Below are 18,034 nucleotides of genomic sequence, written 5' to 3'. Positions count from 1 at the left end.
TCTGTGGCAAGGCCTGGCTCCTGCCAAGTGGGTGTGCAGGACACAGATCTGGTCCGCACTGCACCCTACGACGCATGAGAGCTGAAAGTCTGGGCAGGTCAGTCAGCCTCTGCAGGGGCCATGTTTACAGAAGGGAGCAAGCTGGCAGGGCCATCAGAATACTTACAAGGGACTCGGGGCCGGCCCCAGGGCAAAGGGACAGACTACACTCTCTGTCAAGATGCCACCTATGGTGGCCTCCCAACTTCCTTCTGCGCCTTTGGAACTTTTAAATTCTGCAGCGTCTAAGAATTTAGTCCCGGTACTCTTAGCCCTAACCTGGCTGAGGAAGCATCATGCCCCATGAGGGTCAGATCTGTTTAAACCACCCCCTGCACCCAAATCTCCCTAACGAGGTGTGTTGTAGGATTCCTTCTCATTACCGCGCAGAACCCCAACAAAGACTTTCCACCTGGGAGCTCTGCAGAGAATCAAAATGACGCAGACATTTCAGGAATCTAACTTACATCGACGCTTTCCTTCCAATATGGCCAAACCAGGCGCAAGGCTATCCACCGAACACGCCGCCCCCGCCGCCCCGGCTCTCCGCCCCGGGAACCATGACCCCAACCACGGCGGGCACCTACCTCTTTCAAACTGCAGCTTTTTGTATCTTTGCATAATTTCGGCGGCAACCATGCACTCAATCTAAGAAGAGAAAGAACACAAACAAGACCTTTAGTGGCTGTGCGCTGGAGCAGAGCCTGGCCGCCTGCGCAGAGCCCACGGCCCCCCGTGCAGCACGTGCAAAACCCCGTCTGCTCAGGCGCTCGTGCCTCGTCCTCCCGCAGACGGCCCTGTTTAGGGCAGGCGGCATCGGGGCAGCTGATTGCGGTTTCTAGTCCTTCCTTGATCAAGAGCTCGACGTACTGTTTCAGGCACTGAAAAGAAAAAGAACAGAGAAGCGTCTTTCAACACCTTGACCTCCTTCGGGGCGAAGACCCGTTGACGCTTAACCCAGCGCGCCACCCGGCCGCGGCTCCCTGTCTTCACTGTGCGGCTCACAGCAACCACCAAATTGGAGGTTCTGATCACTGGACAGATATTTACAGGGTGCCCCCCCCCCATCCCAGGCCACAGAACGAAGGCAGCAGGTGGATCCGCACACACAACCTTGGCCAGCACCACGCTGGCGGATCTCACGGCAGGAAGAGAAGCAGAGAGGAAGGTTGGAATCAGACCTCAGGCTCTGTACCCAGCTCTTCCTACTCCACTGTTTCCTGCACTCCTTAGATCATTCTTACAAGAAGGGGAGGACGGTTTCACCTTTCGGGTGTGAACACTGAGTCCCCACAGAAGGGGCCCGACAGCAAGGGCAGAAAGCCCTGCATCAAGCCCGGCCTGGCTCGACTGGGAAATGCCCCGGCACCCCCCCACCATAACCTGTACGTAGATGCCGTCCCTCACCCCCGAATCCCACTTCCCCAGCAGTCACTGACTCCCACTGCACCCACTGAAGGACTGCTGAAAGTCGCAGCCAGACAGATATGGGGGAGACACCGCAGAGTTCTATAGAAGAGGAGGAAGCCATACACGGTGCCCATGTGCTCCCGTCCCGTCTATGAGCCTGGGAAGCCCTCGCTCCCCGGAAGAGCACAGTGAGAAGAAGGATGCGGCCTCCCTGGAGAGGCTCGCCACCGCAAGCAGCAAGAGAGGCTGGAAGGTTCACAGGAGAACCAGAAGAGCACCAACACTGGGGCTACTATGGGAAGAGGAACCAGCGGCAACCATCTCAACAGCCTCCCCACGTCAACTTCAATCACAGCCCAGTCCAGTATTTGGGGTTCATGATGCCGACACCACTGTCACAGTAACACAATTAAACGTTATCATGATTCAGAGCACCTGGGTGGCTCAGTTAAGTGTCTGCCTTTGGCTCGGGCCATGATCTCAGGGTCCTGGGCAGGGAGCCTGCTTCTCCCTCTCCCTGTGCTGCTCCCCCTGCTTGTGCTCTCTCATGCTCTCTCTCAAATAAATAAATAAACTGTATTTAAAAGAACAGTGTATGTATGTATAATAATTCAATCTAAATGGGTAAGTTTCACCCTTCTGGCACATCAGAATATTTATTCCACCGGAGACACAAGGCAGCCGTTTTGGCAATCCTCAAAAAGAGCCATTTCCCACAGAATGCAAGGCTTCGTGCGTCAGCAGCAAGACGGCTGCCCAGAGCCCAGCCCAAGGTCAGCTTGCTCTCCTCAGCCCTGCCCGGGCTGCCCGTGAGTGCAGAGGCTCCATGAACTTCCATAATGCCCAGACCTCTGACATCTCACCAGGGTGATGGTTATGGAGAGCTCCCAGAGGCCTGGGTTTGTGGTCTCAAACGTACGCCATCAAAACCCACACCAGGAGGAGGCCGGGCAGCAGAGGAGGGGGCTTTCCCACAGAGCCGCAGGCAGGCCTGGCCCCCACCCCCACTCTGGCTGTGAGCGCCACGGCAGCTGCCTCAGGGAGACAGCCACGCTATGGAGCGGTGGCCTGCGATCCTTGTGACTATGCTGTGTTTCCAGTCGGGAGCGACCTGGAATGTACCAGGGATGGCTGGGCGACTGTGAGGAGGGAGGAAGACCACAGGCTTTGGAGCTAGACAGACTCATGGAACTGCTGTAGGCAGAGGCCACAGAAGGGCTCCCTAATGAGTTCAGGCCACAGCTCCCTCGACCATAAAACAGGGATGGCCAACCTGCTGGGCTTCCGCGATTCTAAGGAAGAAGGTAAAAGCACCCAGCACAACTTCCCTGACCTTAGCGACTGTTGGCGCCTCTAGTGTGTCTGTCTGCATGGGAGGATTCCTAGAGTCAGACGCATAAAAATCTACAGGAACCTTAGCCACAAGATGATGATTTTATTTTTTCTCATCAGTTTGCCTATCTGGGATCTCTGCAGAACGGTCCAATGCCCTCAGCTCTCTCTGGAGAACGGTCCAATGCCCTCAACTCTCCCAGCACTTTGCAGGGCCGTGCACCACAGCACCCTCTGGGCTCCCCGAGAAGCACACCACCTAACACCCGTGGGAAACTGCAAGAGGGCCTCTCAACGCCCCCGAACATCACTGCTCAGAATGGGCCTGCCGCCCAACAGTGAGCACGTCACGTCCGGCTGGATCCCTGGGAGCCTCCGCACGGCGCGCACAGCGACTGCGTTCTGGGAGCTCCCGTGTGTTTACTCTGTAAGAAGACATGCGGATCCAAGCGTCTGGCTGGCCCTCCCCGGAACACCAGCCTAGTCTCCTTCCAGATGTGAAGAGGTCATGACTGCAAGCCTTGTTTCTCCATCTAAGCGCAAGAAGAGGTCCCAAAAGGAGGACGAAAGAGCGGGCCGAGGAACTTCTCTCAGAATAGAGACCCAGGGGCGCCTGGGTGGCTCAGTGGGTGAAGCCTCTGCCTTCAGCTCAGGTCATGATCGCAGGGCCCTGAGATCGAGCCCCGCATCGGGCTCTCTGCTCAGCAGGGAGCCTGCTTCCTCCTCTCTCTCTGCCTGCCTCTCTGCCTACTTGTGATCTCTCTCTCTGTGTCAAATAAATAAATAAAAACTTAAAAAAATAATAAAAAAAAAATAGAGACACAGTGCAAAGGCCAATGGATGGGTTTCCTGCTCTCGGGGATCCAGCGGCCTCCCTGCGGCGAGAATCTGGCAAGGCCTCAGGGCTCCCAGCTTACAGAGGAGAAGACAAAGACTCGGGGAAGTGACGCATGGACCCAAAGACACACTCCATAAGTGCTGGAGCCGGGGCTCACTTGTGCCTGACTCCAAAGCGGGGAGGGTGTTTTTTGTTTTTGTTCTTAATTTCTGCCTTCTTCCTCAATGAAGCACTCTTTCATGGGCAATCATTTAGTAATTTAGTACGAACTTCCAGCTCCCTCTTACTTTTTTTTTTTTTAGTAGGGCCTTAGATTTTAGGTACTTTTTTTTTTTTTTTTTTTTTTTTTTTGTTTGGTGAGTAGGTTCCACACCCAGCATGGAGCCCAATGCAGGGCTTGATCTCACGCCCTGAGATCAAGACCTGAGCTAAAATCGAGTCAGACCATTAACTGACTGAGCCACCCAGGCACCCCTGTTGTATGTACTTTAAGCTGGAGAAGTCCCAGTCACCCTGCAATGCATCTGTACACGTCCCTGATGCTCGGAGGCTATGACCCCAAGCCCCCCCACCGCCACTGCGGGGAAAGACGCTCCTGCAGGTCGGGATGGTGCCGTGTTCCCAACACCCTAATGGGGAGTAGGGCCCCTCAAGGGGTGGTCAGGAAGGCTTCCCAGAGGGGACACACTGGCCAGAGGGACAAGGGCATCCCAGGAAAGGGGGCATCTGCTGCACAAAGGGCCGAAGGGAGGAGGGGGAGCGTCAAGAGCCACAGAATGTTCCGGGCATTTCATTTTCCATTTTGTCTTCCAACTCTTGGAACCCAGTTCCAAGAGGAGACGGCACTGCAGATTTGTTTCAGTTTCCTGCCAAGGAGAAGTGGGCCACAGAGACCCAGCGGCCTTGCCTGAGCTACAGCAAGCCTCTGCGCTGTTTTCTCACTGGAGGGTCTGCGGGCTGCTGCAGACCCAGAGAGCAGGAGAAAACCGCGCAGAAACTGTGCTTCAAAGAGCCGGAGTAGTTTACAATCCTGGGGGATCCACTCCTTATGAACAGGCAGGACAAGAGATTGCAGTGAGACCCCAGCGGTGGGTCCCCAGCAGATACCATCTGAAGAACAGGGGCCCGGGAAGCACAGCCCTGGGTCTGACTCCCAGCCTACCCAGCTCCCAGCTGTGCACAAGGGACCATACCTCCCGGGGCCCCATGCCACGTGCTGTGGGAGTAGCGAAGTTGCCCACCACCACCAAGCCTGTTCCAACCACGAGGCCAACCCAAGGTGGCCATGGTCACATGCCCAGGCAGGCACTGTGTGTCTTCCGTGGGTGTCAGCATGGCAGCCCCCATGGCTATAGCTGCCCCGAATATTAGTGCACGGTGGGCCGTGCACACAGGTCAGGACCCAAGGAACGCACACCCCTCTGCAGGCTTGTGCTTACAGATGCCCAGTAAGGATGGGGAGCCCCAGACCTGGCGTGAAACACTCTCTTTGAAGAGCACCAAGTCGGAAGTCCACAGGTGTGAGTTTGTCACCTGTTTGGGGTTTCTAGATCGGTTCAGCAGGCAGGACCTGCTTTTGAGAGAGGGTGTGCCAGAACCGTACCAGAGGCGGCAACTCTTGGGGGGGCTTCCTTCAGCACAGTCAAAGCAAAGAGAGAGACGAGCCAGCTATGGGTTACGTGAGGACAGGGCTGGACGGGGGCTCGTTCAAGGAAGGCAGAGCACAGGGTGCTTACTCCCACGTCAGGCCCACACGAAGCACAGCGACCCCAGGAGGGCTGGCTTGACCACAGGTGTGCCCCACACCGCAGCTGGTACCGGAGAGGCAGGAGGGGGCCCGGGCCACATGCAGCAGTGGGGGGCTTCGCGTGGGAGGTGGTGGGGACTCCTCCCAGTGTGGCTGGAGTGGATTTACCCCAGTAGAGTCTGCATTCAAGAACTCAGCCTCAGAGGGGTGAGGTAAACGTGAGTGGGGCGAGAAGACCAGGTAAGCGGCTCAGGCCAACTGTCCCCGACAGGGCAGTGTGCCACCCTGGCTTCAGGAAGTAACAGTGACGGCAGCTCATCGGGGGAGCTGGACACATCCCACTGCCTGGCCTGGAGCCAGCAGGGACTGGAAAAATCGACCATCAAAATGAGGCGTCCCCTATGGAGTCCTGCAGGGGGTCCCCGGCCCCGCTGACGGAGTGCAGGAGGACTGTTCTGAGAACCCGGCTGCGGCCAGTAACCGGCAGGCTCTGATGAGGCGGGACCAGAGCGGGGCACAGGGTGAGGCTGAGGGAGATCTGGAGGCGATGGTTAGGATGGTCTGAAGAGGACTCAGTCCCGCTCTGACAACTTGGGGGCTTTTCTGGGGACTCAGAGGCCTTGGCACCACTGCTCTACACGGAGCGAAGAGCCTGGAGTTGAAGCTGGTCTGCTCCTGCACAGAGACCAGGGAATCCTGGACCCCCTTCTCCTGGGGCAGTGGCTGCACTCGCCGGCTGGGGCAGGGGTGAGAGGCGATCCCGGAGAGAGTGTGAACCCCTCCTCTGCAGGGGGCACAAGCCCCTCCCTGGGGAGGGGGACACAGCCTCCTCTTTGGGGGCCGATGGTCCTCCCTGGGGTGTGGGAAACACAGCCTCCTCTGTGGGGGGACATAGCCTCCTCTGTGGGTTGTGGGAGGCAGCCTCCTCCGCAGGGCGGCGGGGGGAGGAGGCAAGCACAGCCCCCACCCCACCACACCTGTAAGCAGCAAATGCGGACAAGGCTTGCAATCAGCTGATGTGAAAAACCGAAGTCACAGAGCAGCGAAGATGAGTCTTGAAGCAAACCTCACCGTCACTGCAAAGACCTCCCAGCGGAAGGCAAGCAGAGGCATTGTGGAGGGAGGGTGCTAACACACAGAGAAGCCGTCCTGTCACACACTCAACAAATACCGATTTGCTCTGCACCCAAAGTCTAGGAGCCAACACTATGGAAGGCAGAGAAGTCTCCGGGGGAACTCGTGCTGATGGGAGAGTCAGTGCATTTCTGTGTGCGGCTCTGTGGGGTCTCTGTGTGTGTGCGGACAGAAGGGGACACAGATACGTGACTCTGAGGCCCAAGTGGCGGACAACATGAGTCCGCGCACGGCTGCTCAGAATCGGGACACCTGAGGGATCCTTCTGTAGAGGGAGGCTCCACTCACTTCCCCTCAGTGCCCTAGGCTGTCTCGACTGTGCACAGAGCTGAGGACTATTCCAGCAAACAGAAACCGACGACATGCTTGCTTGTGGACAAGAAGGGGCGGGGGCACTGCTAAGAATCTCCATCCGGGGACCTTGCCCACGACGGGGCAGGGGTCCAGGGCCCTAACTGTGAGAGACTTGGATGGGTCTCCTGGGTGAGAACAGGGGGGGGCTGGGGATGGAGGGTCAGGTGCACATAACAGGGGGAGAGAAAGACCCTGCGTGTCCTTCCGGGTTGGAAGGTGCCGAGACGCAGGGGTGTACGGAGGACGGCTCGTGCCCTGACCTGGAGTGGCCCGCAAATGACACCAGGGCAGCCCCCAGGCCTGTGTGTAGCTTCTCAGCAGAACAGATGCCAGGGGTCAGAGTTTTCTTAGGGGCCGCTAGCAGACACGCTTCAGATCAGGACACAAGCGCCAAGTGAGGGAGGCAACCAGAGAGCATTCTGGAGCGGGACAGTTCATCTCTCTGAGCTGCGGTGTCTCTTCATGAGATGGGGGAGTTCTGCCCACTTCACAGGATTTTATGACAAGTGAGATGAATGTGGTATGTCACCAGCAATTAACAAACGGTATTCCCCCTCCTGTTCTACCCACAAGGCAGAGTTTGAGGGAACCTAGAAGACAGGGATAAAGACAAAAATGACTGTGGCGTGCCTGTGAGCAGTGGGGCAGAGAATCCGAGGGCCTGGGTGATAGCTCGAGACCATGCACATCAGGGAGCAGGTCTGCACAGGGACACAGAAAGGCCTTGCTGAGCTACGTGTCCATACGGCTGCCATCTTGGCGGCGGGAAGTCCCAGGCCATTCTCAGCCCCGGACCACAAGGTATGCCTTTCCCCATCGTGAGACCCAAGACTAGGATGAGGCCCTCTACAGCACCGGGCCCCAGCCCAGAGAGCAGAAGCTGGGGAGCTGTGCCCCACAGAGGCCTAGGGAACTCAGAGCCCCCAGGAGCCAACGTGTAGGACAGATGACCCACCTGTGGGTCATCTACACTGACAGAGAGGCCTGCTTTAACCACTGACATAGTTAGTCTCTCCTGGAGACTTCATCTGAATGAACCTGAGCTGAAGGACACTTTGAACACCAGCCCCCCGCACTCCCTCTTACCATGTGGTGAGCCCCAGCTGGCTTCCTCTTAACCTAAGACACTAGGATTTCCTAGACCCGGCTCAGATTAGAGGGAGAGGCAGAGGGATTGCAGTTGCGATCGTGAAAGTAAGAAAAGTAAGAGTAGCATCTTCCTCACGCAACACAAGCTGTTGAGAACTCAAGCACCGACCATCCCAATGACAGACACTTTTCTGAGCGTCACTGTGTGCCAAGGCTTAGGGAACAATGAAACAAAATTCCTGCTCCTCTAGGGGGGGTTATCGGTAAGGGGATGTTACAACACAGTGGGGCAGAAGGAACCAGATACAGTAAGAGGAGCTGGAAGCGCCCAGTAGTTCGGAGCAGTTGCGGGCAGGAACTGAGGATGGGGGAGGGAATAGGAACAGGAGCTCGGAGTCTGGATAAAGACAGGGACCCAATTACATTGGTGGCATTTCCACCCCAAAGGGTCCGAACTACAGAGGGTCATCTGAGCTAGCTATCAGAGAAAGTGTGAGCGGATAGAGCCACGTGGACACCAAGCAGAAGTGGGACTGTCGTGGTGCAGGGGCTGAATTGGGAGGGTTTTGCTAGGAAAAGTTTCCACCGGGCTCTAAAGTGACCCCTCTGAGCCAGCCTCGGGTCGTCAGCTGCCCTACCAGGCCAGAGCCACCCAGGGGGCAGTAAGCTTAGGGGCTGGACCGTGGGTACATTTTCCAGTGAAAATGTACGGCACCGCCCACCTCAGGAGCCACGGCGTGGCCATCGTGGAAAGAGCACTTGACTACAAACCGCAAGTCTCAGCTTCCCCCACCGTTAACTACTGGGGGACCCAACATACAGAGGAGGCCTCAGCGGCCGTCGAGGTCAGAAGCAGCGCCTGCATTTCAAGGCAGAGATGCCTGACCTCCCCGTCCTGGATTCCCCTTGGGCCCCTCCCTGCTTGAGGTCAGCGTCCCTCAGAACCTAACAATAATCGTCCAGTCACTAGAAGAGGGCTTCCTGCCTTCCCGACAATTTTCTCTCTTTTCTCTTTCCCCCCTTCTCCTGTCTGTCCCCCAGAGAAGGGGCAGTTACGACGCCTCTGGCCGCGGCCCATGGTGGCGGGCTGGGGTGACTTGAGGCCCCCACACAGGGAAGACATGGGGCGCGGGCACCTCCCCCACTCTCAGTCTGTCAACACACAGGTGCCTCCTCTGTTCTTGCTGCAGAAACAAGTGCAACTGTTTTTTCAACATTGTCATGTTTAATACCTGGATGTGAGAAAAAATAAAATAAAATCTCCACTGTCCTGCTCTCTCTTAGAACTGCAGACGCCCCTCTTCGTGGGGACCGCGCTCACCGCGCTCTCTCCCCTCCTTCAAAGTCGGCCCCCTTACATTAAGCACTTGATGTGAATTGGAGTTGCTTAAGGTTTTCACTACAATTCTCTAGAAATAGAAAACCCAAACAACAACAAAGAAAGGAGGAAAGGTGGGGGAGGGGAAGAGCCGGTGACCGAGAACCAGCAAGGTCGCCCACGGGCACCGGACAGGTAGGACTGACTCCACCCCTGGAGCCCACAGAAGACTCTCCCTCAGGTAAGAGGGAGGCAACCTACAGAAAGGAAGCCTTGACTCGGTCCTGACTGCTCCCCCTCGCCAGCTCTTCCTCTAGAAATGAGCCGAGTCCCACGGCCAGTGCGCAGGGGCTGGGGGTCCCCAGCTCTGCCTCCCCCGCTCCCCTCTCCCTCCCAACCTTTCCCGTCTCAGGAAAACGTCAAAAGCAATTTCCTGGCCTCCAGGCTGAAGTGACTTTCCTGAGGCTTTAAGGAGCTGCATTTCTCGCAGATCAGCACCGAGGCAGACCCCCCGTGGTGTGGTCTAGCGAACTTTTAGTGACGAGCAGCGGTCAGTCCTGGTGGACAAGGTGTTTAAGGGGTACGGAATCCCGCCCCCCAGGAAGGCAGCGTCAGAAGATGGACACGTGAAGGTCAGCAAAGCCCCGTCTCGCTATCTCTGAAAGAGACGCGCCGCCCCTCGTGCCCACGTCCCAGGGACATCAGGAGACATGAAGTCAGGTCTACGCAACAGGGGCGGGGAGGGAGGCCGCGGCTCCTGCAAAAGGGTGGGGAAGGCTGTCTGGTGACAGATTTTCACCTAGACATTTGAAAAACACACCGGCAGGCCACCCAGATGGTCCATTTATAACACGGTTAAATTCAGAAGCAACTTTTTGGGGTTTTTTATAGTTGGAAGAAAACATTCTTTTTTTCTGGACTTTCTTTTTTATTCCTTGAATGGGAAGAGAAATCAAGTAGAATTCAAGAAGATGAACTGAAAATAAACCCCATATCCTCACTTTCCCTTTCTGAGGGGTGACAGGCTGGGTATGAGTGAGGCCCGAGGGAGAGAGGTCCCTGGGTCCCTGTGGTCACTAAGAGCAGATCATTAGGCCCCAAATAATGCTGGCTAAGGCACACGGAAATTTAAATGCGATTTCAGCATCCTCGGGAGCGTGGCGCGGAGCAAGCTGAGGGGAGTAGCCAGTATCCCACATGGTGTCCTCCGTGTGCACTCACTAGCTTAGCACCTTGAGTTATAATCTCAAGGATGCAATCATTAAATTTAAAATGAGGTGTGGTAAAGCTTTTTCTTTCTGGAAAGGAAAGCACACATCATGATCAGCTTTCCTGAGCTGCATTTCCAGCTTCTACAACTCCGTTTAACCTCTAACTTTTGCATCGCGAGCTCCTGGGCTGGAAATCTACTGGGGTGCCTGACGGATTCCAAGGCGCATTCTTCCAGGAACTGCATGAGAGACTCTGTCCCTGGCAAAGGTGGGGTCCAAGGTCACGAAAAACAAACGCAAAGGCTCCTCCTGGAAGTGTTTTAACCACTGTTTTCTCCCCAAGGGACCAACCAGAGTGCAGAAGATGCACTGGCACTGGGCGATGGTCGTCATCTGCTCCACTGGATACTCCCCGAGACACAGCTTGCACGACACCAGCGGGTCGAGGGCCAGGTCCCACGTGGGCCGGTACCGCGCCGTGGTCATGGCAGAGCAGTCTGAAATGAGAGAAGCGCAGGCCGTCAGACCCCCCTTGTGCGAACTCACCGGCAGAACCGAGGCGGGGATCCCTTCCGGCTGCAGCAAGATCCCTGGGAAGGGGCCCACGGTTCTAGACAACGCATTTGGGCTCCCTGTTGTAACCAGGGATTCCTGACTTGGATCTGTGGGGGACCCCTTTCCCACACAGCCGGCATGATCGTGTCGACCCTCGGAATGGCAGATGACCCACCCAGCCCTCCATCCGCCCATCCGTCCATCCGTCCCTCCTTCCTCTGGGCACTGAGTAAGTCCTCTCCCGCCGACCAAGCACCTGGCCCAGGAGACCAAAACCTTCGCAAGCATGGAGAGGAAGCTTCTGCTGAAACAGTCTGGTACGATGAAGCTGCTCTCTGGTCTCTGTGTTGAACCAACCCCGGGGGAGCAGTGGGTGAAGCCCCCTCCTCACGCTCACGGCCCTCCAAGCAGAAGGCACCTTTCCTCACGGGCTTCCAGCCATGCTGCCAGGTGTCACCTCACCCTCGAGAGTCAGCATGACACCTCCACCTCCTTACACACGCGCAGGTTTCCTAACATGTGAGCTGGAGGCCGGCAAGGGCCTTAGAGCAGACTTGCTCACGTGCATGGGCCAGGTGCGCCTTACAGGGCCTGGTGTCTAGCAGATTCTCCCTACACACGAATAAAAGCCCCCTTCACTTCCGCATCCTTCCCAAACCTCCCAACCTGCCCACAGCCTGCCTCCTGACAGCATGTTCATATTTATCACACCGATTCCCACCGCTAGCTGCTTGGGGAAGGCAGGGCAGGTGTGGGCCTCCAGGTGGTAGCTCAGCACCTGATCCACAGTGGCCTCTCCGCACCTGCTGGTTAAGTGAACGGACACATGCTTGCCTCTAGGCAGGCACATTCTCACCCTGAACTCCTGGAGCCTGACTGAAGCTAGTGAGGGCCAGTGTGCTCCTGCAATCAGTAAGCATGTTCCTTGCTCCCCAAACTCAGAAAGGAGTCGGGTTTGCTAAAATCTCAGACACAGTCCAGGGCCATCTGAATGCTGAGAGGGACCTCCAGCTACCCAGCTCTCAGGGTTCAAATGGACTTAGACAATGGGTGCCCTTCTCTGTCCAACCCCGCTTCTGAACTGGGGGACAGAAAGCAAAAGATAGCAAGAGACACCTGCTTTCCCTGCTAGTTGGCAAGGCCATGGCATCGGGATTTGTCTTGTCCAGTTTTCTACTTACAGCAAAGGCAGGTGTATGTTACAACAAAGATGTAACGCAGGAAGAAAAAACAAATCAAAACACAAACCAATGACCGGAAGGGACACAAAATGATTCTAGCATCTTAGAAAGACTCAGAGACGTAGGAGACACAATTTCCCGCCTTCGGGTCTTCAGATTCAATTCGCCACATAAAAAGCTAACTGATAATATAAGGCAGGATGTGGTCGATGTGAGAAATCAGCGCTCTAGGTACGTGGTAAAGATGCAAGGAAGTCTGGGTAGAATCGTTAAAATAGCTTCATGAGGAGGATGAAGTTTGAGTTTCGAAGGGAGGTGCCATTTCACACGGGTCAAAGAGAGCGGCTATCAAAACGGAAGAGAAGATACGCGAACATCTTTCCCTGGACAGAGACTGGCAGCCCCACGGTAGGAAGAAAAGGAGCTCTCTGCTCTGAGACAAAGAGGACACCCAGAACCAGTACGGGCAGCTCTGCGCCCATTACTGGCCTTGGTGCACTCGTGTTGTGATGGGGCTGATGAGCCCGTCCCCTGGGGATGCTGTGAGGACCTGGCATATGCAGGAAATGCTCAGGAAAGACCAGGGAAGATCCCTACTCCCCCTCCCAAGAGGTCTCATTCAGCCATCCTTTTATGGATCTGCGAGAAGGAATCAGACTCGGAGGAATCAGACATTTCCGTCACCTGTACCAGGTATCTCTAGGGACAAGGAACTGTCATGAGAACTTCTGAAATTGTATTTATGTCCCTTTCTCAGGTTCTGTCAGTCGTAGCTCACTAGGTATCACTAAGCCAGTGTTCGGGCAGGACTCAGCTCTGTGGACTCTATGCTGGGCGTCTGGATGGGGGAGAAGCTACAGCACAATCTTGAACACAGTCTGAGGAGATAAGACACAGTGACAAAGAACACAGGAACATCAGTGGTGTGAACTAACAGATAAGCAGGGGAGAGCCTGACCTTCAAGAGCCAAGCAGATGCGGGCAGCTACGAAAGGCCGGCAGGAATCCCTGTGGGGAGTAAGGGCAGAGATCAGCATTCAGGGCAGGAAAGGGACAGTGCCCGTGAGGATCCAGACTCCTCCCAAGACTTCTAACAACCAGGAACACCTTAATCTAAGGTGTACTTCCTTTCGTTAGAAAAGAGCTCTTTGACACAAATTCAAATAACTTTTGGATTGGTTGGAGCTTTCAACGTAATTTAAGCAAGTTGTCCTTTGACCAGCCACCTAGGGGGCCAGCACTCACGATCTGGGGTCACTCAGCTATCTGGGGGTGCAGAGGGAACCAGATGTGCCCTCCCCTAAGTTCATTTTAATTTGGAACATTCCTCCACACCTTGAATCTATCCATACTAGTATTATTATTATTAATTATTATTATAACATTGTTATTATTACTTTAGATGTCCACAAGCATTTTCTAGATCCTGGGCTCATGAGTCAAGGTTTTTGTTTTGTTTTGTTTTGTTTTTCCTTCATATTCTTCTGTATCTTTTTTTGTTTGACTCCCTAAGGATTTTTTTTTTTTTTTTTCAAGTAACATTGCTTAAACTCACTCTCTAGAGTGAGGATTAGGTTTTGACTATGAATGTTAGCTGGCCCTATAAGGGATCAAAACCTATATAAGAGGCATGGCAGGCCTGGGCCAAAGGCTTGTCCCTCCCAGAGAGCACAGGGCAGGTGGCTGCGAGCTATGGCCCAGGCTTGGATTCCAGAGGGCACTGTAGCAGCAGTCTCAGGAGAAAGAGCTCCCCACTTTGGAAGGGAGCAGACCTGGGTTCAAACGCTTGTTCTGCCACTTGGTCACTAACTTTGGAGAAACATCATAACTTCTAGGAACTTTAGTGTTTTGACTTCTTAAAACTAAACACCACAACCTCCCTTGCTTGTTGTAAAGAGTGAGAAGAAATATATTTACAATTCCTGGGTCTTTTTACCTGTTTGGTAGGTTGAAGTCACTATCATATGTCAGGTTCAGGACCCTGGACATGAACCCATGTGGGCTAATGGAAGAGACAAGCTGCTGAGCAGAGAAACTGTAGGATAAATTCAGTCTTTCAGGAAGCCCCTCGTGCTGGTGGAAATCTTTGGAAGAAGCAAACCAAAATGAAAGCGTCCTGCCTTTTTTTTTTCCCTTAAATATTTATTTATTTTAGAAAGAGGGAAAGAGAGAGAGAGGGAGCACACACACCTGAGGGGCAGAGAGAGAAGGAGAGAGATCTCAAGCAGACTCCATGCCGAGCACAGAGCCTGAGGCAGGGTTCAATCTCACGACCTGAGATCAGTGCCTGAGCTGAAACCAAGAGTCAGTTGCCTAACCAACTGAGCCCCCCAGGCACCCCTGAAGCCTCCTGCTTTATGGTCCACTGTCAGTGCGGTCCAAATTTGGACCACACTCCAGGATGCGGCAGAAAAGCAGACATCTACGGACAAACCTTCCTACAGTCCTCACAGCCCCAACCGCACATCCTGGGCAGACTGTGCATCACGGGAGCACTCGCCTGCCCCAGAAACCGCCTCTGCCTCCACACTAGACCACTTGTCCTCTCCTGGCTGTTCGCTCTCAGACACTCCTTGCTCTCCCCAGCCTCTGGGTTTGGCTCTGTTTCCTGTTTACAGCATCTCTGAAGACATGACCCTTTGCACAACTCCAGCCTTGACCCCTCACTTCCTTTCTTCCTGAACCACGATTTCCACTTGACCTCAAGACAGTGCGGCTGCCCGCTGCCCTGTGTACATGTCAACCATGGCCTCTCACTTCCCTCCCTGAGAACTACTCGAAGCAGGTCAAATTCCGACTTCCTGGCACCGTGTCAGTATTCTTTCCCCTCGAGATTAGAGACTCTCTGACTGCCCCAAATCAGGATTTAAATGTAGGTAACAATGGAACATATTTTCAAAAAAAAGAAAGAAAGAAAAAAATACTGTTTAAGCCTGTCATGGGCCACCCCTGCACACAGGATGCACCGAATATGATTTTACAAACACTGAACAGCTGCAAAGCTGAAATAGGAATTTGCTAAGAAAATCACAATGCACAATAAAAGAAAAAAACAGTCTTTGTTTTCCTAATGGGAAGGTCAAGTCACATGAAGCCAACTATTTTAAGAACATCTGGTCAATTATGAGTATTACTCAATGTAAGGAATTCAAACTGTTTCTGAGGGAAGCGACTTGTTACTCACTGCTGGGTCACGCAGAGCAGCACGTGGTGGAAGATGCGTGGCCTGAGGACGAAGGCTGGAAGGGAAGGCAGGCTGCGTGTTAGCCCAAGCCAACCCCGGGGATGGGCCAGAGCCCTCCCACCCCTGCGCTCGGGTCTGTGCTCATCTGTAGGTCCCTATGCTCCCCACCTTCACCCTTGCAAAGATGGCCAAGGAAGGCAGGGTATCTGTTGGCCACTCACTGCCCACCTGTCCCTCTCCCAAGGACTCCAACAAGCTCACCTCAGCTGGCTGAGTCTCACCCATTTGCTCCCATCCTCACGCCTTCCCTGCCCCATCACATGTCCGACTCCTCCGAGCCCTCCATGCACACCCTCAGCCCCTGGTGTTATGAGGGCTCCCTCAGTTCTCTCATCCTTTTGGCTGTCCCCCACTTCCTGGAGTCTCTGCTGCCTGCGGTCAATTGATTCTGGACACCTGCTCCCCAACACATCAGCCCCGGCACTGCCGGAGAACTTGCTAGTATGCGACTCCTTGGGCCCTGACCCAGACCTACAAAATCACAAACTCATGGGGGTAGGGGTGGGGGGGGGGGGGGAGCAGGGAGAGACCCAGCAATCTATGTCCCCATGAGCCTCCCAGGGATTCTCACCCACAGGGAGGTCTGAGAGCCGCTGGTCTGTGACACTCCGCCTCCCGCACTCCCCACCCAGGTCCACCTGAGCTGAAGCTCCAGGAAGTTATTGTCCCGCAAACACCACAGCACAGCACCGGTGTGTGCCAGGCACCGGGCTAGACTCTGCATACTGACTTTCATCTATTCTTTTTTATGTCTCTCTCTGGGTGAGTGTGGCTCTCCAGGTCTGCTGCATGTTTCAGCTTATCTCACCAACTTGCGAATTTATTATCCAGCGCTGCATGCTGTTTTCTCTCCTCTCACCAGTGCTGGTCACAGGCAGATCTTCCTATTATATGTACATGTGTGTGTCTACATGTATGTGTATATAAATACACACACATCTTGATTGCTTCATGGCATCACGCATTTTGCGAATCCCTTCCATGCATCATTTCATTGATCTGCATGATGACTTTGAGACTTTAAAAGTTGCCATCATTCCAATTTTACAAATGAGGAAGTCAAGGCACAGAGATCGGGTAAGCCGGGTTACACAGGGTGGGGTCACACACAGCCATCGACCAGCACACTAGCCGTGTGTGCAAGACAGGAAGGCCCAGGCATTGCTCAAGCTCATTTTGATCTCCTTCTGGGTGACAGGAGAACAGGGCCTCCTCGGTCTGCAAAGATATAAGAGAAAGGAATTTCAGTTCTGCCTCTGAGCTTCCCGGGCCTTATTCATTTTGGCGGTGGTGGTGGAAAGCTGCGGCCTCGTAATTTGGGGCCGTCATGGTAGCAGAAACACGAGAATGGTAGCTGAGTAGAAAGTTAACTGTAGAGACGCCGACTTATCCAAGCACACGGTTTCCTGATCCCTCAGGAAGACACACAGATGTTACCCCCTCCAGAGGAGAGGGCCACAGCTCAAGGGCAGACAGTCACGATTTCTAGCCAACTGGGCTGCCAGGAATTTACACGAGTGACCTGAAAACCGCAGTCCCGGGAAAACCTGCACATGCACGTATAGAGAAGTTTCATGCACAAATGCCGACACTTGGAAGCACCCAAGGAGACGTCCTTCAGTGAGTGAATGAAATACACCAGTTTCTTCAGCTGGTGGGATGCCCAGACAATAAACTGTTATTCAGAGCTAAACAGAAATGAGTCAGGAAGCCATGAAAAGACACGGGGGATACGTAAATGCATATTCCTGAGGGAAAGAAACTGATCTGAAGAGTCTGCATACGGTGTGATTCAGACTACAGGACATTCGGGAACGCACAGAATTAGGAGACCCGTGATGGTGTGTGGGGGGAAGACAGAGAGCCGAGCTACGGAGGATGTTTTAGGACAGTGAAACTACTCAGAACGATACTGCAATGGTGAATACTGTCTTTGTACCTTTATGGAAACCCACATGACACGCAACAGCAGGTGTGAGCCCTACTGTCCGTGTTATGGACAGAACTGTGTCCTCCTCCCCAAATTCCAAAGTTGTAGCCCTAACTCTCCATGTGACTCTCCGTCTTTACGAGGTCCTTCAGGTTGCATGAGGTCATATAGGGCGGGGCTTACAGGGGAGGACCATCTGGGTCTCTCCCTCCCGCACTGTCTCTCATCTGCCTGTGAGGACACAGGGAAAAGGCGGCCATCTGTGAGCCAGACAGGGGCTCTCTCCAGAACCTGCCCACGTGGGCACCTGATCTCAGACTTCCAGCTCCAAACTGCGGCAAAGACAGTCCTGCTGTTTAAGCCCTCCGCCCCTCCCTCAGTCTGCGGTGTTTTTTGATGAAAACCTGAGCTGACAGGGTACATGATGGTCTTCAGGTGATTCTCATGTGTCCATATATGTTCATCCTGGGAACAGATGCCCTTCCTGGGGTGGGATGTCAGCAGTGAAGGTGAAAGACATTGTGCACGTGTGTGAACTCTGTGCACGTGTGCGAACTCTGTGCACATGTGCGAACTGTGCACATGTGCGAACTCTGTGCAAGTGTGCGAACTGTGCACGTGTGCGAACTCTGTGCACGTGTGTGAACTGTGC

At 54.3% G+C, this 18,034-nt stretch overlaps 1 protein-coding gene across 2 annotated transcripts in view; it reads right to left on the bottom strand.

Annotated features, from left to right (window-relative positions):
- Window positions 1-18,034, bottom strand: part of RNF144A (ring finger protein 144A) — a 107,127-nt gene that overhangs the window by 25,432 nt on the left and 63,661 nt on the right. For both annotated transcript variants that reach the window (XM_059405102.1, XM_059405103.1), the window contains 3 exons: window positions 10,824-10,969; window positions 816-920; window positions 627-687 (listed from right to left, as the gene is read on the bottom strand). In XM_059405102.1, coding sequence (XP_059261085.1) covers window positions 627-687; window positions 816-920; window positions 10,824-10,958 — 301 coding nt within the window. In that variant the 5' untranslated portion in view covers window positions 10,959-10,969. The remainder of the gene's footprint in view (window positions 1-626; window positions 688-815; window positions 921-10,823; window positions 10,970-18,034) is intronic.

The sequence above is a fragment of the Mustela nigripes genome, chromosome 7 (genome assembly GCF_022355385.1).
Source record: "Mustela nigripes isolate SB6536 chromosome 7, MUSNIG.SB6536, whole genome shotgun sequence".
Taxonomy (NCBI): Eukaryota; Metazoa; Chordata; class Mammalia; order Carnivora; family Mustelidae; genus Mustela; species Mustela nigripes.
Note: the sequence above shows the minus strand (reverse complement) of the source record. Positions and strands in the feature narration are given on the sequence as shown.